At 48.4% G+C, this 23,661-nt stretch overlaps 1 protein-coding gene across 4 annotated transcripts in view; it reads right to left on the bottom strand.

Annotated features, from left to right (window-relative positions):
• Positions 1-4,186, bottom strand: part of MGAT4B (alpha-1,3-mannosyl-glycoprotein 4-beta-N-acetylglucosaminyltransferase B) — a 171,438-nt gene extending 167,252 nt beyond the window's left edge. Inside the window, exon 1 of one of the 4 annotated variants that reach the window (XM_077326627.1) lies at positions 3,739-4,186. In XM_077326627.1, the coding sequence (XP_077182742.1) occupies positions 3,739-3,835 (97 nt within the window). In that variant the 5' untranslated portion in view covers positions 3,836-4,186. The remainder of the gene's footprint in view (positions 1-3,738) is intronic. The other 3 variants (XM_077326625.1, XM_077326628.1, XM_077326629.1) reach the window with 3 other exon arrangements.
• Between the last annotated feature and the right edge of the window lie 19,475 nt (positions 4,187-23,661).

Here is a 23,661-nt window from a genome sequence, read left to right as displayed (position 1 = left end):
CCACTCCTGCAGAGCAGATTAAATAAAAGGGTAAGGGCTGTTTGGGAGGAGTTAGGGCAGGCCCTGTCCAGGATAAAAACTCGGAGGGCCCAAACAGGAGCCGCAAAGCGGCTCCTGATTGGGCCCTCCAAGTGTCTATCCAAGGCCAAGCCTGGCCAGCCAGGGACTCACCTCACAGATTGCGCTGGCAGCCTGCGGGGTAAGTCCTCTGGCTCCGGAACTCCTCCATCTTCAGAAAGGAGCAGGGACGCCACGTCAAAGATGCAGCATCCCTGCTCCTTTCCCACCCCGGGGACCTTGGCCATGGGGGGGACGACATGGGTGGCTGCCATCTATCACTGAGTTCGCCCCCTCCGAGTTCGCCCACATGCAGAGAGCCGCCGCCATTACCACTCTCCCTGTCGACACGGCGGGTCACCGCCTGCCCGCGCTACCATGAGGGCCCAGCAGCCATGGCGCCATCTGCAGCCGCACCCACCAATGTCTTGCCTCACCACTGGCTCGCACAGCCGGGAGCAGCCTGCGCCCCCACCCGCCGCTGCAAGACACGACAGCGTCGCTGCAGCCACCACCCACCCTGCCCGCACCCACTACAGATGGCCCGCTGGCCCACGCTACCCGTACCCACTACAGATGGCCCGCTGGCTTCACCCCAGCCCGCCCACCCAGAGCCCAAACCTCACCGAGCGGCGTTGGAGCCGCTGTCACCGGCGCCAGCCACCTGCACCGCCGGCCCCGCCGCAGGGTCTACAGTCGCCCCAGCGGCTGTCTCCTACCCTCCAGGCCGCCTACTGGAACACTCGCACCGCCTCACAGGTCGCCCCGCGCCCAGCCTCGGGTTCGGGGCCTCGGCCCAGAGGCCTGACACACCCAACTCGCCAGCCCCCTAGCGCACGCTGTATTTGCACTACAACGGGCTTAGTTTCTAGTCAGGGAATATTTGTGCTAAATACCATCATCTAATTCAGCCTGCGCCCTCTTACCACATCGCCTATCTTTTTCTGTTCTGTGTGAACAACACTGCTCCTGATGGTCATTGGAAGTATGGCTGCATGCAATACATGATGCTTTGCCAGCAATTAAACCTTCATAGTGAGATCCATAGACCTCCTAATTCAGATCCCTGGCTATGGGTGGTGACAGCACAACAGGCCAGCAGTCCCAGCCGTTGGTTTCTGCCCCCTCTCCTTTGCTGGCACAGCATTCATAGCATTGGGCAGAAGCTCTGAAAACAATTCTCCTAAGAGAAGCATGTGCCTGCTGACAAGACTGACGCCTTAACAATTCAAGTGCTGTGGCCTAAAGATCCCACTGTATTGGCCAGCTGTGCTGTTATAATGATGTCAAGTACAGTATCACAAAGTACACAGTATCAGTTAGTTTGGCAATTAAACATAGTATATCTAGTCAACAAATGCCAAAAAGCCCAGAGAATATTGCACTTACAGTATGAGTGTTGGTTTTCTCTTGCAATTTTGTAATTATAATTTTGAAACATGGAGGGGGGGGGTTGTTCAACAAACAGAAACTTAAGCGCGGCATAAGTTTAATCAACTTTGCTATCTGTTATAGAGGGAATACCTCTATAATTCAACCCTTCAGTCAGTTCAGCTATAAAAAAACCTCCCCTCTTTTGGGATAAAGAGCAGCAAAACCCTCTCCACGGTTGCAGGACACATTTGCTTTAGACACTCTCAGGACCAGAACAATTCTGTCAGCTCCAGAGAGAAACAAGGAAATGTTTGCCAGCTTCCTTCATTAAATTAATATTTAGAGTAGTAGCTTGTCCAGGAATTTTAAAAGTGGGAAGTAAAAAAGAGTTTAACTGAATTTATTAGGAATGGGTCTGCTTAGAGACAAGCAGCTGAGAATTGACCTAACAGCGGATAAAGCAGCAAGCCCAGAAAAGATGTAAGGTAAAAAGAAGTCCAGTCAGGGCTGTACAGAATGGTGGGCAGATCTATAGACATATTGCACTAATCAGTGTTTATCAGATACAGACATTTGCTTTCAGTGCAATTAAGCAACATCTAAAAGAAACCCTTGCCTGCTCTGCAAGCCTAGATCCATTAATATCCTAGATTCTTCATGACCTAGGCTTTCCCTCAACAGTGTTACTGTCTGCACTAATGAATTATGAACAGTTATCAGGAACTGACTGACAGCCCTAATAGCCAATGGCAATCTAATATTTTTGTTTAATTTCTCATGCCTCTCTGCTTTCAGGTTACAAGAATTAATCTGAGCATTACTGTAATTTTTCTTAGATAGATTTTTTTAAAGCTTGCATTTTGCAATATATTAATGGTGATTGATTGGATTTTCCAGTGAGTACACTGACTGGACAGACATAGCCCTTTATGTTTTTCATATATTTGTTTTTTGAATAGAGATTAATTTCTTATTTTAAAAAGCAAGACATGAAATTGTCCTGAAAGAAGAAAAATGTATGACTTGCAAAGCAAATGTTTTTCACATTCAGAAATTTACATGTCAGAAATTTATCTACCAGATGTCTCACTTTCCTTATGTAGGCATATGGATTAAAAAGGATATCCAAACCATTTTCCACACATTAAAAAATACACTAGAAAAGTTAAAGAATCTATTTTAAGATCCGGAAAACTAATGTGGGAAGGAACTTTCACGGGCTTTATAATACACCAGAAACATGATCTCTCCTTTCTCCTGCATGTCTCTGTATGTCACTGGTTTACTACAGCAGCATATGGATAGGTATGAACAAATTTTAATTGCTTGATGGAATTTAATGCCCCAATTTAGATTTAGAACATTTAAAACACATATAATCAACAGGGAAGAGATGCTGAGTAAACATTATAGTTTGACCTCACATACATATAGAAACAGAAAAAAGGAATATCACTGATTGATTTTATAACTGCATGGCCTTCAAATAAAATCAAGAAAAAACAATAGTTACTGCTAATGGTGATGCAATGTCCTGCTAATCCAATGACCCCTGACTCCATCACATTACCTAAAAGTACAAGAGCACAGGGCAAGACTGGAGAACTCTATTCCTCTTTGGCTCACTTTGGGCAGGATAAAGTTCAATGACACCCTGATGCCTTACCTGGCCTCTTTGACTAAAACCCATAGCAAGAATTAACAGGGCCACACATTAAAGAAGCACCCTGCACACATGGGTGTCATTGGGATTTAGAGTGCTCCCCACTAGGAAAATATTCACAGTACCAAGACAAGATGAACATTACCAAGTACAGAAACATGAAAAATGCAATTGTCAGTTCAATGGTAGAGAACCAAAGGCCACCTTCCACAATTTCAAGAGAGGGAAATGAAAACGGTGTGTGTGTATGTGTATAGGGGGGGTGGTTTGTGATCACCACTTTCTATAGTAAAGGAACACAACAGATTGCAGAAATACGCAAATATGTCCCCCGCAGCAAATTCTGGCTTGAAGACTGCAGTATGGGAAAAGAGAAAGACTGGAAGAGGAGTCAGCTCCGAGTGCCAAGGGATTTGGGATCGATTTTACGTTGGTGGAAGAAAAGGCATGGGGGTTAGTGCGCAGCGCAACCTTTAAGTTCGGGGGAGGGCTGGGGTCCTCATCCAACAAGCAGACGAAGGCATTCTGGGACCGCCGGAGAGATGTTTCCGATTCCCCACTGGAAGCTGCCTACCCCTAACTCCGGCCAGGCGCAGTGCGCAAGGCAGGCGGGCGGGCGCGCTCCTCCTCTCCGGGCTCCTTACCTTTGTGCCCGCCGAAGGCCCCGTACCAGGAGAGCGAAAAGAGCGCGCACAGGCAACCGAGAAGCAGCGTGAGGAAGGTGCCATTGCGGAGCCTCATGTCCTTCGTTTCCTCGGCGATGGCTGCGGCTGGGGAGGCCGCATGTCCCGGGCGCTACGCGGCGGCCTCAGCCTCCCGGGCCCCGGCGAGGAGTGGAGGCGGCGGCAGGGGCTGCCAGTGCCCAGGCGGGCGGGAGGGAGTCACCGCCGCCCCCGCCTCCTCCTCTTCCTTCTGCGCCTCCGCCCGCTGCCCTCATGCACTGGCCGCGCCCCACCGGGCCGCCGGCTTCAGCGGGCAGCGAGGGCTGCTCCCACCGCCGTTTGCCTTTCCCCGGGCCTGGAGCAGAGGGGGCTGCTGAGGAAGGGAAGGGGCGGAGATGGCACCACGGTTTTAAAGGAGCCGCGCGCGCGCTTCGAGACGCCTCGCTTGCCCGCCTGGGCGCCGCCGGGAACAGCCAGTTTTCAAGGACGTGCATGGCGACACACACGGGAAAGCGGACGCGGGCACGCAACAGGCGTCTGTAACGGGGCGAGGAGGTGAGGAAGAGTGGCAGCCGCTTCGCGGAGCGTGTGCCAGGAAAACAACGCGCCAAAGGACCAGCCGCGGGTGTGGCGCCCATGGCAGGGGAACTCCGAATTCCAGCGCAAACCGCTGGCAGAACCTCCTCAAAAGACGGGAAAGGGAAGAGAAAAGCTAACATCACAGCCTGAATGGCTGTTCACACGATCTGCGGTTGCCAACTGCAAGATGGGACATTCTTGGAGATTTGGGGGTGGGGACCTTAGGAGGGCATAATGCCACGGAGTCCTTCCTATGGAACTACCGTTTTCTCCAGGGGAACTGATTTGTGTAGCCCAAAGATCAGTTATAATTTTGGGAGCTCTCCATACCTACCTGGAGATTGGCAATTCTGATGACCAGGGGCATAAACTTTGGGGGGGGGGGGCTGAGAAGCTCGAGACACCCCCCCCCGGGTTTGGGGGAGGGGGGCTCAGCATCCCCCCACAACCAATGCAGAGTCATATTGACAAAGTCTCAAGAAGGACTGAGGTACAATGGCAGCTGATGCACAGGACTGCCGTACCTGTGCCTCAGGTGCTGCTATATCCATAGGCAAAAAGCAGCAAAACTCCCACTCTGCAGGAAATAAAACCCTCCATGTTTGCCATAGCTTCACACCAGAGGAAACCAGGAAAAGGCACCTATTTTGGACTGTGTGGCATAGCTGGTTGGTTTGACTGTGGAGTAAGAAGAAACTTCCCACCAGGATGAAGCAGATCTAGAAGGAATACATCAACTATGGCTCTGACAAAATGTGCATCTTGCAATTTTAAAAATGTGCGTACTTGTTCATGTCTTGTGGATCTCAAACATCTAAAGTTTATTCTATGTGGCTGGTTGTCCACGAAGATACCTGGAGGCTATAGCGGAATGGTTTCAGCACAGTAGCATGAAACTCAACTCCTCAAAGACAGAGGTCCTTTGGATAGGTTGTAAAGGGTCAGACCAGGAAGTTTGCCTCCCAAACCTGAACCATGTACAACTTAAAACCTCACAATCAATGAGGAACTTGGACATGCTTCCTTAACCAAGTACCTCCACTGGCATTTTCCCATCTCTGCCAAGCCAAGCTACTAGCACCCTATTTGGCCCCAGATCTATGCAATGGTCATCTCTAGGCTGGATTACTGTAACTTGATCTACACAGGCCTTCCCTTATCCATGCTCCGAAAATTACAATTGTTCCAAAATGTAGCTGCTTGCATCTTTACCTGAACACCATGGAGAATCCACATTATGCCAACCCTTCAACAGATTAAGGTACTGGTTCAAGACCATATGCAATGCCAGATTCTGCATACCTCAAGGACTGCCTGCTTGTTTGCCTACCCTGAAGAGTGGTATGCTCCATCCATCCACTCTAAGGGATTGATGATCCTTGGCCCCAAAGAAGCCTGCCTGGCCTCAACAAGAGCCAGGGCCTTTTCAACTGTGGCCTCAATCTAGTGGAATGAGCTCCCCAGTGAGGTCAGGGCCCTAACAGAACTTCCACAGGGTCTCCTTCCCTGTCAGGCAGTTCCACTGCCCCCAAGCTCATGGTCTCCTCAGTTGTTGCAGCTGCTCATGGTTCTAAGTTATGTTGCTGTTGCCTATTGACTGAAATGTTAGAGCAGCCTCCTTACAGTCAGTGGCTTCGAATTATAAGGAGTTGATTCAATTCTTTGAGGAGAAAGGGGATCCTGGGGCGAAAGCAAATGGATATTCACAAAGCTTGTTGAGATGTGCTTCTTGCTTCATACTATAGTTCCTGATGCTTGTGTTTCATCGTTTGGCAACATTAAACACACATTTAAAAAGTAATCTACAGTTCCATCAAGAGAGTACAAAGCAACAGTGGAACAGCTTTGAACAATTTTGTCCCCATATAGTCAAGGCAGCAAAAAAATTAGATTTCCTACCATGCCCAGAGCCTCTTGTGGCACAGAGTGGTAAGGCAGCAGTCATGCAGTCTGAAAGCTCTGCCCATGAGGCTGGGAGTTCGATCCCAGCAGCCGGCTCAAGGTTGACTCAGCCTTCCATCCTTCTGAGGTTGGTAAAATGAGTACCCAGCTTGCTGGGGGGTAAATGGTAATGACTGGGGAAGGCACTGGCAAACCACCCCGTATTGAGTCTGCCATGAAAACGCTAGAGGGCCAGACATGACTCGGTGCTTGCACAGGGGATACCTTTACCATGCCTAGGTGCAGAAAGACTGCATGGCATATTGATGCTGGGAGGGATCCTCACCAGTTTCTATCTCCTAAGGATTTCAAGAGGAAAATCTTTTATGAAATTATTGATAAAGTCTACAACAGTTTACACGATCGCTTTTCCTCAGAAGTGTCCCACACATGCGCAAAACTGAAAAGTTTGCTATAGGAGAACATGATAATATGTAGTCTAAACTTTTACCAAGCTGACTTGGATGCTGCCTGACTACAACTTCATTGAGACATGTTTTTGGAAATTGCAAGGGAGCTCTTTCTGATGTGATCTATCTGGTCAGTGGAGAACAAGGAAAATGCCTGTGTAAACTACTACTAGAATAGGCCTTACCTTACCTGTTTCTTCCTGCACCTCATTTTCATGCCTTCGTAGAATAAAGACCTTTATAAGGTCAAGCGTGACATAGGCAAGGCTCAGTTACATGGCTTTTCTTCATGGGCACAAACAGATCTCTCAGGAAATTGATCTTAATGTTATAGCTAATGAGTTCTTCAAGGAACATCAGTTAGAACCAACACATTCAGTGTCATTTAAGTACAAGTTTTTAAAAATTGTAACATCTTGACAAGTGGGTTCTATTTAGAGAGGGCAATTTGTATAGGGGAACTGGGACGGGTAGGTGGGATATGGCAGGAGAGGATGCTTCTGAGAGCAGAAGAGCTAGTTAACGGGATTAAGAGAATATTTAATTGTATTGTAATTTTTTTAATGTAAAACAATTTGTGTTGTTAATTAAAAGCTAAAGTTATATTTCTGCTATCTGAAGATCATTTGTTGAAGCCAAATGTGTTTTAGAAGCTGAACCTAGAAATCAAAAATTAACTATACACAGGAATGCAAGGGCATTAGGGGATGGAGGGTAATGGTGTATACTTCAGACCCCAGGGGGGGCAATGTTCTTCCTCGCCATTCCTAGCCTCAACCATAGACCTGGCAGAAGAACTTCATTTTACAGGCCCTGTGGAACGCTGACAGCTCCCGCAGGGCCCGTAGCTTACCCGGGAGCTCATTCTACCACATAGGGGCCAGGACAGAGAAAGCCCTGGCCCTGGTTGAGGCTAGGCGCGCTTCTCAGGGGCTGGGAATGACTGATAGATTTTCCCCTGCAGAGTGTAAGGCCCTGCAGGGTACATAGGGCGAAAGGCGGTCCCTCAGGTATGTGGGTCCCAACCCGCGTAAAGCCTTAAAGGTTAAAACCAAAACCTTGAACCGGATCTGGACAGCAATTTGCAACCAATGCAGTTGCCTCAGTACAGGCTGGATGTGGGTCCTCCAAGGTGTGCCAGTGAGGAACGTCGCAGCTGCATTTTGCACTAGCTGAAGTTTCCGGATCAAGGACAAGGGTAGGCCCGCGTAGAGCAAGGTACAGAAATCTAATATGGAGGTGACTGTTGCATGGATCACTGTGGCCAAGTGGTCGGGGGACAGGTAGGGCGCTAGTAGCCGGGCCTGGAGAAGATGGAAAAATGCCTGGCCCGCTACTCTCTTGACCTGCGCCTCCATAGTGAGGGAGGTGTCGATGGTCACCCCCAAATTCCCGGCTTGGGGCGGGATGGTAAGTTGCACTACCACCAAAGTGGGTAAACACACTTCCTATTCCTGCCCCTTTCCTCCCAGCCACAGGACCTCCGTCATGGAGGGGTTGAGTTTCGGGTGACTCTGCTTGAACCATTCTGTCACTGCTTCCAAACATCTGGCAAATGGTTTCGGGGGAGAGTTCAGGTAGCTGCCCATTAGGACAGTGGTCCGCAACCTTTTTTAGGCGTGGGTGTGGGAGGGCGATCCGGCAGCTGTGCATGCGCGTTTGCACCAAGCGCGGCTGCAACAGTTTCAAGTTTTGCGCATGCGTGCTTGCGTGGCCGCAAATGTGCATGCGCTACTGGGTCACGCATGTGCATATGCACAGAACAGGTGCGCACGTGCGGAATGGGCGTGCATGGCACAAACGCACTCCCCAGGCATTTGCGCATGTGGCCGCACTTCCCTCTCCCCCTTCCTCCCACAAAAAGAAGCTTGCGGCCTGGGGGGGCGGGGAGAGGGAGCCGCGGCCTGGTGCCGGGGCTTTCGCGGCCTGGCACTGGGCCACAGCCCGGTGGTTGGGGACCACTGCATTAGGAGATAGAGCTAGGTGTCATCAGCATACTGATGGCAACCCAGCCCAAAACTCCTCACCAGCTAGGCCAGAGGGCATATAGATGTTGAACAAGGTAGGGGAGAGAACCGTGTCCTTAGGGACCCCACAACGGAATCTATAAGGACGTGAGAACTCATCCCCCACAGCAACCCTTTGGGCCCGATCCTGGAGGAAGGAGTGTATCCAGCGCAAGGCTGTGCCTCCTATCCCCATGCCGGCAAGGCGGTGAACCAGGATCTCATGGTCCACAATGTCAAAGGCCGCTGACAGGTCTAAGAGAACCAGCACGGCCAACCCACCTCTATCCAGCTGGCGACAGAGGTCATCCAGCAGGGTGACCAACACCGTCTCCACCCCGTGGCCAGGGTGGAAGCCAGACTGATATGGATCAAGTGCCGAAGTTTCTTCCAAGAAAGCCAGAAGCTGGTCCACTGCAGCCCTTTCTACCACCTTTCCCAGGAACGCTAAATGCGATACTGGGTGGTAGTTGGCAGGGGCCTGCGGGTCCAGGATTGTTTTTTTCAGGAGAGGGCGAACCACCGCCTTCTCCAGCCTCTCAGGGAACTCCTCGGAACTCAGGGAGCAGTTGATAATGTCCGTGAGTTGGCCTCCTATCCCCTGGCCACCTCCTTTGAGGAACCAAGAGGGACATGGGTCCAGGGGGCAAGTGGTCTCCCTGACCGATCCCAGTAACTTGTCTACTTCGGAGGAAGAGAGCCGCCTGAAGCCATCAAACCTCACTGCCAAAGGAGGCCAACAGGCCTCCAGTTCCTTTATTGTATTAATTGTCCCAGACAAAGGCCATGGCAGAGCGACAAGACTTTATCCGCAAAATAGCTCGCTAATTCCTCATAGCCAAGTTCCAGTTAACTAGTGTTTTGACGCCCCTCAAGGGCAGTGCGAGATCGAACTGCCCTAAATAAATGGGCCGGGCGAGAGCTAGCAGACGCGATTTCCATGGCAAAAAGCTCTCATTTTGACACTTTCACCGCCATCTCATACGCCCTCATAAGTGTGCGATAAGATGTTCTTGTAGCCTCGTCGCGGGTCTTCCACCACACTCGCTCTAGTTGTCTCACTTCCCTCTTTTTCTCCCGGAGCGTCCACGTGTACCAGGTGGCCCGTTTGAGCCGAGGGCAGAGAGGACATTTAGGGGTGATCTCATCTATGGTAGCCATTAGATGGGACTCCCAGTCTTCCCCTCGGGCCACTAATGAGTCACCAGGAGGCATCGGATCCCGCAGAGCATTTCGGAAACCAATTGCATCCATGAGTCTCTGCGGCCGGGCAAAATTCCGCCCGCCGCCCAACTGGGGAGGGGGTGGTCTCCTGAGCCAAGCCTGCATGACATAGTGGTCTGACCACAGCACAGCCAAAGCTGCATACAGATCCACCTCTATCCCGGCACCAAAAATCGAGTGTGTGGCCAGCATGAGGAGTGGGCCTGTCAACAAATTGCAAGAGCCTCAGTGTCGCCATGGAAGACACCAGGTGCCCTCCAAGACCTGAAGGGGGCGCGTCCGCATGGACATTGAAGTCAACCAGGATTATGAGCCTGGGTAAATGCAACACCCAGGCTGCCTCCAGCAGGCGGGACAGGGCGTCTGGAGGCACGTTGGGCAGACGGTATACCAACCAGACAGCCAAGCTCTCAACCGAGTCCCACCCAATACTGACACATTCCACTCTGCCGATTTCTGGCATCGGGAGAGCCCTGTAGGAGAAAGCCTCTCGGACCAGGATTGCCACCCCTCCCCTCTTTTGGGTCCACAATTGGTGAAGGACCAAGTAACCTGGTGGGGCCAGTTCGCTCAAGGCCACTGATTCTCCCTCCCTCACCCAGGTCTCGGTCACGCACGCAAGGTCAGCCTTCGACTCTGCAAAGAAATACTGCAGAGTCCTTAATCAACCTTGTTGGACCCATTTTTCCCCTAGCCTCCACCCTCACATCCCTGGGGATGCTACGAAGGTTAGAAGGGAATATCAAGTCAATATCAAGGAAAGTCCAAGAACATGCAATAAAGGTAATACAATAATGGTATTATACCCCAATTAGGGTATATCGAATGAAGAAATCTGGGGATAAAAAATGTTGGAGAGGCTGTGGAAAGGAGGGAACTTTTATTCATATGTGGTGGGAATGTCCAGCAATAATGAAATTCTGGGAGAAATTTGTTTTGAAAATTAGTAAAATTATAAAAGTGAAATTAGAACCTTCAGTCCAGTTGGTTCTCCTCAATTTATTTCTCAATGAAAATGCTAAATGTAAGCAGAAAATATTGGTGAACTTTCTGATTGTAGCTGCCGGGATGTTAATTACTACTAACTGGAAAAATGCAGATAATATCTCAATAGATAATTGGTGAAAGTAAATTAGGACGTTTATGATGTTGGAAAAGTTAACAAATAACATTAAAGTAATTCAAGGGGAGAAAAAGATTGATGATTTCAATATAATTTGGCTTGATTTGGCAAATTACTTAAGGAAATTTTCAGACTATAAGGTATGTGAACTAGTGTTGTAATGTGTGACTTGGATTATGATGAACAGTTGAAATGTAATAGATTAAATGGACATTGTTTACAGGATTCAAAAGGTTTATGAAGCTACAGAGTTGTGTTGTTTTTGGTGGGGTATTTCCGTTGATTGTTATTTATTAATTAATACAAATTTTAAAAATTAAAAAAAAGTAGGGAATTGAGGACACCCAGGGCGGCGGCCGTGTTTCCATGGCCAGGCCCTACACGGGACACCAGTGCTCCCAATCTTTCTCTTGTCAAACCTCCTCCCCCAGCCATAGTGCCCCTGACCCAAGATCATAGGAATCCCGGCTCCTTTATTTGTCCCCCGCCAGGCTGATCCCCCCTCTCTATATCCCCCCCACCTCCCAAGAGAGGACACCAATTCCTAACCCCTCCTAAGCTAGATCCTCCTCCCCCAGCTGCACTAACCCCCCCAGCCCTCTCTACCCCACTATCCTTGTCATCTCCTGACCCCTCTCCCCCCACCCAACCTATCCTAGTAGCTGGTGAGGTGGGTCAGGCCACGAGGGGTGAGATCCCGCCTACCTCCGGGGTTCTCTCTACCACCTCTGGACCAACTCCCCCACTTCAGCTGGACCTAGCCCTAAAAACTCCCTTCCTCTCTTGGTGATGGAACACTCCTACTACACTCCTTCAAGTACCAGCAGCAGAAAAAAAGGAAGAAAAAAGTCAAGCTGATATTCCGGCAGCTGCCACTAGATGGAGCCCAGGGCTAACATCCAAGCCAGAGAGTAAACTCTGGCAGTTCTTTCGGTCACCACTGGGTGGCAGTCTCGGGACCCATCTCTCCACTTCTCCAGTTTCAACACAGATCTTAAAGGGGAAGCACCACAAGCTTCCCTCTCCACCAGCTTGCTCTTCAACCAGGAAGGAGTCACCCCAAGGGGCCTCACAGGGCGCGCTGAGGGCAGGGAGCCAGCCAAGGGATCTCTCTCCACCGGCAAGTTGGAAATCACCCGACAACAATGCCCTGTGGGTCCGAGGCACGGCCCCACGGCCCCACGCTCCCACGCCGACTCCCACGCCGACCACAGCTCCTTGCTGCCGCACTCCGCCACTGTGCCAGCCAGAACCAGCCCGGTCCAGGGACCCAATGGGGGACAGCCTCCTCACCACGCCACCAACTCCCAGCTGGTAAGGCTCAGTCTTCCGTCTCTCCCCGATACTGTCCTTTCGGGGGGGGGAGACACCCTAGGGAGCGCCAAGCCTCGGGTGGGAGCGCAAGCAGCCCAAGGGATTGGGTATGGTCTTCTGTGGGGGTCCCCGTCCCATGGGCCCTATGTGCAGCCTGCTCCAAGAGTGTTCTGCGGCTCGCACTTGTCCCCTTACCCCAGCTATGATGGTTCTTGCTGGAGAGGCCTCCAATGCAAGCCTGCTGCTGGAACCGACGCCCCAGGCCGCTGTTACTCCTCTCTCTTGCGCTGCGCTGCTCTTCCCCTCGTTCTGCTGCAGGTGCCCACCAGTCCATATCTGTAGAACGGGGGGGGAACAAAACTAGTCTCTATCCCCCCAAAAACTGCCTGGGGGGTGCACCCTGAAGCGCAGGGGCACTCATATTTCTCAAGTTGGGCGGAGCTCTCTCTGGCGTCTGGCGCGGCCGCCATATTTGCCAAGAAAAAAAAAGAGAGAGAGAGAGTTTGCAGTGATCTTAAATGCAATACTTTTGTAAGGACTCACTTCACATCTTCAGTGGCACGTGGTAGAAGAATAAAAAGGGACTTTACAAGTCTTTTTGTGGAGCAGCCCTCAGGCACCTGAAAGGATTGGTCACCTAAGGCTTTCAGTCTTCTTCATGGATTTAATTCAGTCCAACACTTACATTTTATCCTACCCTCATTCCATGGGACCACTACCAAACACAGAATAATATTTGAACTGGTCCTGAACTTTTCCATAGAGGGATTTCTTTCAAGTGAGGACTGACATGCTTATATAGCACTCAATAGCACATGCCTCATCTCTTGATGATGCAGAGCACAACAAATGTGAAGCAAAACTCACAAGTTGTCGTTCGGATCCGGTTCAAGGTTCTGATTTTGACCTTCGAGACCATATGTGTTCTTGGCCCAACATATCTGAGAGACCGCCTGTTGCTCTATGCCCCCTGCAGGGCTTTACATTCTGTGGGTACTAATCTACTGGTCATTCCCAGCCCCAGGAAGCATGCCTGGCTATGACCAGGGCCAGGACCTTTTTGGTCCTAGTCCTGACCTGGTGGAATGAGCTCCTGAAGGAGCTGCAGGCCCTGCGAGAACTTTCAGCATTCCACAGGGCAGTGGTCCCCAACCACCGGACCGCAAAGGCCCTGGCACCGGGCCGTGGCTCCCTCTCCCCACCCCCCCCCTGTAAGAAACGTCCCAGGCTGCAAGCAAACCTGCCTCAAAAGCGGCCAATTAGCTTGCGGCCCGGCAAGCTTATTTTTGTGGGGGGAGGGAGGGAAGCAGGGCCGCACATGCGCAATGAGCATGCACGGCCAGGCGATTGCCCTCCCCACCGCCACCAGTCCGCAGCCTCAAGAAGGTTGTGGACCACTGCCTCAGGGCATGCAAAACGGAGCTCTTCTGCCAGGTCTACTGTTGAGGCCAGGCGGCAAGGAAGATCATGCCCCCCCCCCCATAGAGGTGGCAGTAGTGATTTCCATCTGCACCCTCTGCTCACCCTTCCCCTCGAGAACGCCTTATGGGGACTGTTAGAACTGGGATGAGTTTTTTGCTGCAGCATCTTATCTTCATGGGGCTTTGAATTGTATTAGTATTTTATATCTGTTTATGTCTGTTTTAAGGGGTTTTATTAGGATTTTATCCAGACATTGTAACCCGCCTCGAGCCTTTGGGGAGAGGTGGACAATAAATTAAAATAATAAATAAACAAACAAATAAAAATGCAACCCTTTAAAATTAAAGAAGGCCCTTCAAAGTGAGGCAAAAGACTTTGCCTGCAATATGGGATAATTGTTGTCAGTCAGACAGGACAAGACTAGATGGCCTGAACTGGTATTTATGGATTCACTTCCCAATGAGGACCCAAAGTGGCAAAAACCATCTTCCTCTTCTCCATTTTATCCACACAACCCTGTGAGGTAGGTTAGGCTGAGGGACTATGACTGGCAGAAGCCACCCAGTGAGCCTCTATGTCGCGAGTGGGGATTCGAATCTAGACAATGGAATACAGTGTAGCCTAGCAAGCTACAGTTCCCAGAGGCACATGAAGGCACCTGATATAGTCACGTTGCTGATGCAAAATGAGTCTATAACTGGCCGGTGCCTTCTGGAAGGAACACCTTCAGAGAACCTATAAAAGCTGCTTTGAACTCCATGAAAAAGCAGGGTGGGATACATGATGTAATGGCTAAGAGTGCCACAGCAGGATCTAGGAAGCTTGCTGAGTGACCTTGGGCCAGGTCATTCATACTCCATCTCATTTGGAACTTTATGGGAATTTTATGTTTTTTAAGATTCAGGTCATCCTGCTAAATTTAAAGCAGGTACAGCTCCAAGGAATGACTTCATTACATGATCTGGGTTCCTGCATGTAAAGTAGCATTTTCAATTACTCCCAACTCCTCCTCCTGGCCTCTTCTCCTCCCTCTCTTACTGACCACGCTTTGGCCAGGACTCACTACTTCCAACTTGCTATATGAAATATGTGTTGTGCATACCGTTCCCTTCCTTCTGCCATAAGCTCCAGTCAGCAGATATCCTGGGAATCAGAGACGTTTGGAAGGCCATAGTGAAGGATGCCTAAGGGTACATAAAAACTGCTTGTACCCAGAACGGCACATCTTGTACAGGTTTTAAAATGTTTGTTTTGCAGAGGGTATGGCCATTGGAGGGGGAAAGAGCCTAATGGAAACCAAGGATGGAGTTATGTAACATAGCCCAGAATGAAAACAGACTTGGGATACTTGCAAGAAATATATATTGTCAGTACAGTTCTAGCAAGGTATAAGTATACTTTTAAAAAATGAAATGTGAAGTGTGGATACAGCCTTCAAATAACAGGAAACATTTGCAGAGTATTTTTAGTATTTTTAAAAGATCTTTTTCCAAAACTATAGATTCAGCATGTAAACTTGTGTCCAGTGCTAGCATGCTGGAAAGCTTGGAGGGTAGTTCAGCAGTGGAATAGGCTGCCTAAGGAGGTGGTGAGCTCCCCCTCACTGGCAATCTTCAAGCAAAGGTTGGATACACACTTTTCTTGGATGCTTTAGGATGCTTAGGGCTTCTCACCAGAATCTCAACAAGAGGCAATATTTTTCTGTACTTCTTCCTTCCCCAGCCATCAATCAAACAGAACAGCCAATGAACTGTTGTGTTCGTGCTTCCAAAAGCCCCTTTCCCTTTAAAAACTGTTTTTTAAAAACCCCAAAACACTGGTAGCAACTAATATTTTTTCATTCAGTGTCTCAGAAAGAGCTTTTCTGCTGGCGTAGGAGCTGGCACTGAATGTTAAGTAGCTGAATCGTTTACACCAGTGGTCCCCAACCTTTTTATCACCGGGGACCACTCACCGGGGACCACTCAATGCCTTTTACTGAGGGCCGGTGGGGGGGGGTAGTTTACTCCTCTACTTTCAACCACTGCCCTAACGCTCTCGGATTGCTATGGTAATGTTTAAACATCCCTTCAAAATAAGATACAGACACTCCACAACAATAAACATAAGGAACATTTTATTTTCATGGAAATTTTAACTCATGACAATGACAAATCAATGGGAACCCTGAGCTTGTTTCTCTGCAACGAGATAGTCCCATCTGGGAGTGATGGGAGACAATGACACCCAAAATGTGTTGTAAAGGGCCGGGGGGATGAAGTAAAGGGCCGGGGGGGGGGAGAAGGCGTCCTTCGGGGCCCACCTCCAATTAGTCAAAGGACCACATGTGGTCCGCAGCCCACAGGTTGGGGATCGTTAGTTTACATGCTTTTCAAGTAAAAAAAAAATCCCCCCCAATGGATGCAATTTCTGGCCAAAATTATGGGCATTGTTGAACATTGGGCTGTATTGTGCTCAGAAACATTAAAGACAATTGCAGAAGGGGGCTTTGTTTTACTGTTAAGCACTTCTGAGGAGGGACTTCAGCTGGAGAAGCTTCGCTTATTCGTTGCTTTTGCTGGTTTAAGGGGGGGAAATGGCAATCGCATCTCTGGAAGCTCGGGGGTGAGAGCTAGGGAGGGAAATTCTTTCTACCACTATTTTGAGAACGCACATGTCTTTCACTGATGTGTTGCGGCTTGTGTTCAGAAGTGTAGCATTTTTTTCGGGGGGGGATCCACTTTTCTGGATTTCCCCCTAAGCGCTATAAAATTCTGATTGTTGCCGGAGTTTGACGGGAGTTTTGCGGTTTGTTTACGACGTCATGTGGAACATTAAATTAATAGCATTTACAAAAGGTAAGACTTCGGCTACTCTTAAGTTGTGCGGAATGGCCCTTAGTTTCTGACACTATTACTCAGCTCACAAACAACTGCTCAGTTCCTGGCTAGCCTCAACAAATGCTGGCTTCATTTCCTTCTCTCTCAGAGGGTATTACCAAAGAACAAGTGTCCGGGCGAGGATGGAGAGTTAGGGGCCAACGGAGACGAACGCGGGGAGGTAGCCTGTAGAGTTACGCCCGGACTTCAAACCTGGAAGGAGGACACTAAAAGCAAGGGACTAATAGCGGCCAACATAGAACCAGTCCGCGTGTTGAGTGCCCGGCCAGCCCGAAAAAGGGGCGAGGAGAAAGGGAGTTGTAGTCAGAGGTACCTCCCCACTCGCCCACTCCAAGGACGGGCACGCCCGAGAAGTTGCCGACACTGGAACCTAGAAAGAAACACTTACCTGAAAGTAGAAAGGAACTTCCGGACGCCGAAGAGCGACTAGGACGGAAGGGCGGCGGCGGCAAGAGGGGTTATGTAGGAGGGGCGGGGTCCAAGGCAGGGGATATAAGGTGGGGAATACACATGGGTGGGGTTGGTGTGGATGAGGAAAAAGGACGTTACGAGTGTACGGGAAAGAGAGAATAAAAGACGGTGTTTAGAAAATCCAGCACGCTTTGTGGTTCTTGGTCGGAAGGAGAGGGGACACCACGGCTGAGAAAGGTGAACCCCGTGGAGGGGCCGGGAAGAGCCACAACAAGCCAGGGCTGAGGAGGAGGAGGAGGAGAAGAAGAGTATTATATGCCGCTTTTCTCTACCTGAAGGAGGCTCAAAACGGCTTACAGTCACCTTCCCTTTCCTCTCCCCACAACAGACACCCTGTGAGGTAGGTGAGGCTGAGAGAGTCCTGATATCACTGCTCGGTCAGAACAGTTTTATCAATGCCGTGGCGAGCCCAAGGTCACCCAGATGGCTGCATCTGGGGGAGTGCAGAATCGAACCCGGCATGCCAGATTAGAAGTCCACACTCCTAACCACTACACCAAACTGACATACTGAGCCAGTATGTCTGCATTCAGACAACATGCTGAACTATGAAAGCATAAAGCAGCCCTGCTGGATCAGACCAGCGGTTATTCTAGTCCAGCTTGCTGTAGTGGTTAGGAGTTCAGACTTCTAATCTGGTGAGCCAGGTTTGATTCTGCACTCCCCCACGTGCAACCAGCTGGGTGACCTTGGGCTCACCACAACACTGGTAAAGCTATTCTGACAGAGAAGTGATATCAGGGCTCTCTCAGCTTCACCTACCTCACAGAGTGTTTGTTGTGGGGAGAGGAAAGGGAAGGCAATTGTAAGCCGCTTTGAGATTCCTTCGGGTAGAGAAAAGTGGCATATAAGAACCAACTCTTCTTCTTTTTCTACAGTGGACAACTAGTTGCCCTGAAAGGCTAGCAAGCCTCATCTTGATATTCCCTCTTAGAAGAAGAAGAAGAGTTGGTTCTTATATGCCGCTTTCCCCTACCCGAAGGAGGCTCAAAGCGGCTTACAGTTGCCTTCCCTTTCCTCTCCCCACAACAGACACCCTGTGGGGTGGATGAGGCTGAGAGAGCGCTGATATCACTGCTCGGTCAGAACAGTTTTATCAGTGCCATGGCGAGCCCAAGGTCACCCAGGTGGTTGCATGTGGGGGAGCGCAGAATCGAACCTGGCATGCCAGATTAGAAGTCTGCACTCCTAACCACGACACCAAGCTTAGCACTGGTATTCAGAAATGTACTGCCTTGGGATGCAGTCATCATGGCTAGCATCCACTGATGAACTTATCCTCCATTTATCTATGCAAATTTCATTTTAAAGCCATCTGTGCTCATGGCCATCATTATATCCACAGTCAGTGAATTCCACAATTGAATTACTTGTTGAGTAAAGAAGTATTTCTTTCTGGCTGTCCTGAATGATTATGCATCAAGTTCACTGGCTACCCCTAACTTCTAAGGAAGAAAACATTCTTACAGTCCATGTTCTCTAACCTTTTGTATAAGTGTATAAATCTCTATTATATCTTCCATTCATCATTGTTTTTCTAAACTGAACAACTTCATATTCTATAGCCTTTCCTCATGGGAAATGTGTTCCAACCCCATAATCATCTTGGTTACCCTCTTATGTACTTTCTCCAGGTCTTCAGTGGCCTTTTTGAGATACAATGAACAGAACTGTATGCAATATTCCAAATGAAGCCTCACCATAGATCAGTACAGGAATATTAAGATACTGGATAATTTATTTTCAGTTATTTTCTTAATAATCTCCAGTATGTATTCCCGCCCTGCAGCTGCGCTCAAAGGTGACATTTTTATCCATTCAACCATGAAGATCTCTTTTCCTCTCATGACATCTGGATGTTTTTTGTTCCAGTATGCATCATTATATGCTTAACTTCACTGAACTTCAACACAAATTTTGAGTCCAGGGGCACCTTTAAGACCAACCAATATTTATTCAAGACGCGAGCTTTCGTGTGCATGCATACTTCCTCAGATAAAATGCAACTTTGTCTGAGGAAGTGTGGGTGCACATGAAAGCTCATACCTTGAATAAAACTTTGTTGGTCTTAAAGGTGCCCCTGGACTCAAAATTTGTTCTGCTTCTTCAGACCAACACAGCTACCCACTTGAATCCATCTTCATTCATTTGCTACATTGTTGCTCACTGAGGCAATCTAGAGAGCTCCTCCTGCAGCTCTTCACATGCCTTAGTTTTTACTGTCTTGAATAATCCAATGTAATCAGCAAACACCACTACACTGCTTGCCCCCAGATCATTTATGAACACATGAACATAGCACATTAACATTGTCCACTGCTTATTTTCCTCTTTTGTGAGAACTGTCTATTTATTACTGTCCGCTGCTTCTTATATGGTAACCAGCTTTTAATCCACAGGAGAACCTGACCTTTTAGGACTAAAATCAGCTGATAAAACCAGTTCTGGATGCTTATCACACAGGCACTCAGGCAGCCCCAGTAACCATAGTTTAATTAAATGAAGGTTTCTCCCAAGGAGCCCCTCTCTTCCTCCCTTCCAAGTGTTCTTTCTCCACTCCACTCACTCAAGAATAGTTCTAATCCCAGGCTGAAGTACACTAGTTGGTAATCACAACAAACAGATGTTATTGCTATGGTTCATTGATGGGCTAGGAACACACACACACACACACACACACACACACAGGTTCCTTTATATCTCTTGGGCCTTGCGCTATGTTTTGTGTTCTCCCTGAAGACTGGTAAAAAAAACCCATGGATATTAGTACCACATTTTGGAAAACACAATTCCTGGCAAGAGAGAAAATTACAGCAGCAGCTTCTGTAATTTAACAGCTTCCTCAGGTTTTAGGTTGATATAGCTACGAAAAGGATGTCAAGAACTGTGGTTGCATGATAATGCTGAATTCAAAGGAGTTGAGCAAAAAAGTATTTTCTGTTTGCTTTTCTTTTTTGATTGTTTGAGAATACAAAGAGAAAATAGTAATGTGTCCAGATGTCCCATGTGAGCATCAACCAAGCCAGTAGCACCATCTACTGTTCTTGCAATTGATTTTGTAGTGAGGAACAAAGAAGCCAGATGTATCCTCGTGGGACCTTTCTAGAAGGCCCTTGCACCTCAAGACTTCCTGTTGCTAAGGTTAAAGTAGTCCTAGCTTCAATACAGCATTAGGGTCAATGTGTCACTGTCTCCAAAACAAGAAAGACTACTGAGATGCTTTAGCTGAGTTCTAAGAACACCTTCCTGGGTGTAAGCCCCATTTAATACAATGGGACTTCTGAGTAGATCTGTTTAGGATTGCTTCTTTACTACTTTAGGTGTTTTAGTTGCTAAGCCACAGTCAACATATAGCAACCACTGCTGCAATTTCACAGCAAGAGATGTTCAAAAGTGGTTTGCCATTTCCTGCTTTGCATCGCAATGCTGGTATTCCTGGGTGGTCTCCCATCCAGAAACTTAGCTTCTGAGATGTAGAGACTGGGCTAGCCTGGGCTATCAGTGGTCTCCTTCTTGTCATGGTGCCACACTACAGCCCTGTTTTCTGTAACATGTGGAAGGAGCTTGGCCAGAGGATAGGGGGAGAAACTGCCCCAGACATTTGAAAGCATCAGAACGTCTGGGCAATTGTAATACACAACCACACATTCCCAAATATTCAGCCGCATCAGTGTCATAATGCAATTTGTGAAGTGTGACTATAATTTTTGTTCTGTTCCTCTTTCTATTATTTTCTTTGTTATTCAGAACTAAGCCTTCTGTATAAGGGCAGGCTACACATCACGCAATTCATCACTCCTGAAAATACAATACATCACCCTTATCACCCAAAGCACATTTCTTAAGGCCTTTTCGCACGGGGATCTTTGTTGCAAATTGGTCACTGAATGAAAAATCGCCATTTAAAATAGTGGAATTCGTCGTTATGCATACCTGGCTTTGTAGTGTAGTTGCGTTTTTTAGCGTTTCCCACAGGCTTCCGGTCTCGGCAGAAATCGCTAGAAAGGAAGCGCTATTGCCAAGCTCGTCCCGCCCCTGGCCGTCAAGCAGCCAATGGGCAGCCGTTAGCATGCTCCCAAACAGCCCCTTTCCCTTTAAGGAAGGTTTTTCTTTTAAAAAAACACACCCATTGTAACGAATCTAGGTAGATTCGTTGCAACGGAGAGACCCATACAGCTGCCTGGTGTGTTTGAGCTGTCGTTTGATCGTTGTCACGCCCCCCCCCCCCGAGTGAAAAAAAAAAATCCCCCCCCTCTCACGGGCCCGATTTTCGGCTGAATGGAATGTGTGAAATGTGTGCGCTTAGTGACTGAAGGGGAGGGACTGAAGCCGGGGAAGCCTCTGTTTGAGCTGTCATTTGATCGTGGCCACGCTGCCTCCGAGTGGGAAAAAAAAAATCCCCCCTCCCCCCCCTCACGGGCGCGATTTTCAGCCGAAACAGTGTGAAAAATAAAGGGAAAATACTTCAGCAAACGGGCTTCTGCGGGCTTCTTGTGCTTAGTGACTGTAAACAGCTCTGAGGAGGGACTGCAGCCTGGGAAGCCTCACTGGCTAAACGGAGGCTCGCCGGTGCGTTGATCTCCACTCGCTCGGGGAAAAAAAATGGCGATCGCTTCGCCGGAAGTTTGGAGGACAGGCTCAGGAGGAGGGACTTTGAAGAAACCGCAACAATGTTAACGCACAGGTCTTTATCGCTATTGTTGCAGATTGGTTGCAGGAGTGTATCGCTTTCCGGAGGGTGAATCCACTTTTTGGGATTCCCCTGAAAGCGCTACAACGAAGCGCTTTTTGCGGGTCGGTTTCAGGAGTGTTGCAGATTGTCTATGACGTCGTGGGTTATTCCAAATTAGTAGCATTTTCAATTAGCAACCATTGTGCTATTTTGAAGCCGTGCGAAATGGCCCCTAGTGTTTTCTCTAAACTTCTTCATAGCTCATTGCTCTTAGCATCAAACTCAAAATATACTCCAGCAGTGCAGGACAAAACAGGCTGTTATTGGCAAAGTTCTTGTGTATCCAGAAATCTGGTTTATGGCAAGAAGAATAACTAAATATTTATGATATACTTAAGAACAATTAAAACCAGTGTTTGACAGAAAGTGAGGAAAGTAAATTAGAACTGTTGTTTAATTTTGCGCTGAAGCATGATATGCTACGTTGCATACATTCTCACATACTGGGGGGGGATGCACAGGAATTACATAGCCAACATTTAAACCCTGTTAGCGCAGGCTGTCTGGCTCAAAAGCAGCAATGTATACAAAGATATGCATTGAATTTATATAATGTGATTAACTTGGGGCTAGGGTTTGCTGAGAATATGTGAATGGTTCTTTCCTACATGGTTGGCCTTCGATTGCTTGGACTCGGTTTAACCATGTTTTACCATTTTCTCTAGGGTCTGCTGGAGATTCTGTCTCTGATAATCCAATGTGAAGAACTAGATTTGTTGCCCTGAACGAGTGCTTTTATGCCTCCATCTGTGCTGAGCTGTATATTTTGGAAATACTGCAAATACTACAAGGGCACCGTAGGACTCCAGTTCTCTTTCCTTCCAGAGAACCTGTGAAATGTTATGTGATGGAATTTTTCACTTCATGGACAAGGGTGGAGGGAGGGAAGGATAACAAGAAATCCTATTATGGAATGCACTTCCACTTCCTCTATGGAAGTTTTAGTAGAAGGGAAAGCACACTCCACAGCAGAGACTGTCTAGTATGCATGGACCTTCAGAGAAATGAATAAAGAAATAGAGCTTAGTGGGACCCTCTTCCTCATGAGATATAGATATGAGGGTAAGGTAAAGGTAAAGGTATCCCCTGTGCAAGCACCGAGTCATGTCTGACCCTTGGGGTGACGCCCTCCAGCGTTTTCATGGCAGACTCAATACGGGGTGGTTTGCCAGTGCCTTCCCCAAGATATGAGGGTAGGGAAGTGCTATTAAAGAATTTGCACAATCCAGGTATTTCTTCTACAGCTCCCTCACTACTATTGCTGATCATGCAAGTGTGTATATTGTGTAAGAAGGAATTTGCTCTTTTTTTTAACCTATGTCTCCTCCGTTACATTAATTGACAACATAATTTCACATGCTTCAGCAGCAGGGAGAAAAACACATTCTGATTTAGGAATTACTAGGAAAGGGGGTGAATATAAAACAGAGTGTGTGTATATCAAGGGTAGTCAAACTGCGGCCCTCCAGATGTCCATGGACTACAATTCCCATGAGCCCCTTCCAGCGTCCGCTGGCAGGGGCTCCTGGGAATTGTAGTCCATGGACATCTGGAGGGCCGCAGTTTGACTACCCCTGGTGTATATGCTAATAATTCTAGGCCTCAGGATCACCCAATAAGATGAATTTCCAGTGGAAGTCCTATTCGTGCCAGACATAACTGACTGATGAACTTCATTATCACAAAATGGCCAGTGTGGTGTAGTGGTTAAAGTGTCAGACCAGGATCTGGGAAATCTAGGTTAAAATCCCTGCTTGTGCCATGGAAGCTCACTGGGTGTTCTTGGGCCACTCACTCACACTGT

The sequence above is a fragment of the Paroedura picta genome, chromosome 3, assembly GCF_049243985.1.
Source record: "Paroedura picta isolate Pp20150507F chromosome 3, Ppicta_v3.0, whole genome shotgun sequence".
NCBI lineage: Eukaryota > Metazoa > Chordata > Lepidosauria > Squamata > Gekkonidae > Paroedura > Paroedura picta.
The sequence above is the reverse complement of the archived record's forward strand: the minus strand, read 5'-3'. Positions and strand labels throughout refer to the sequence as shown.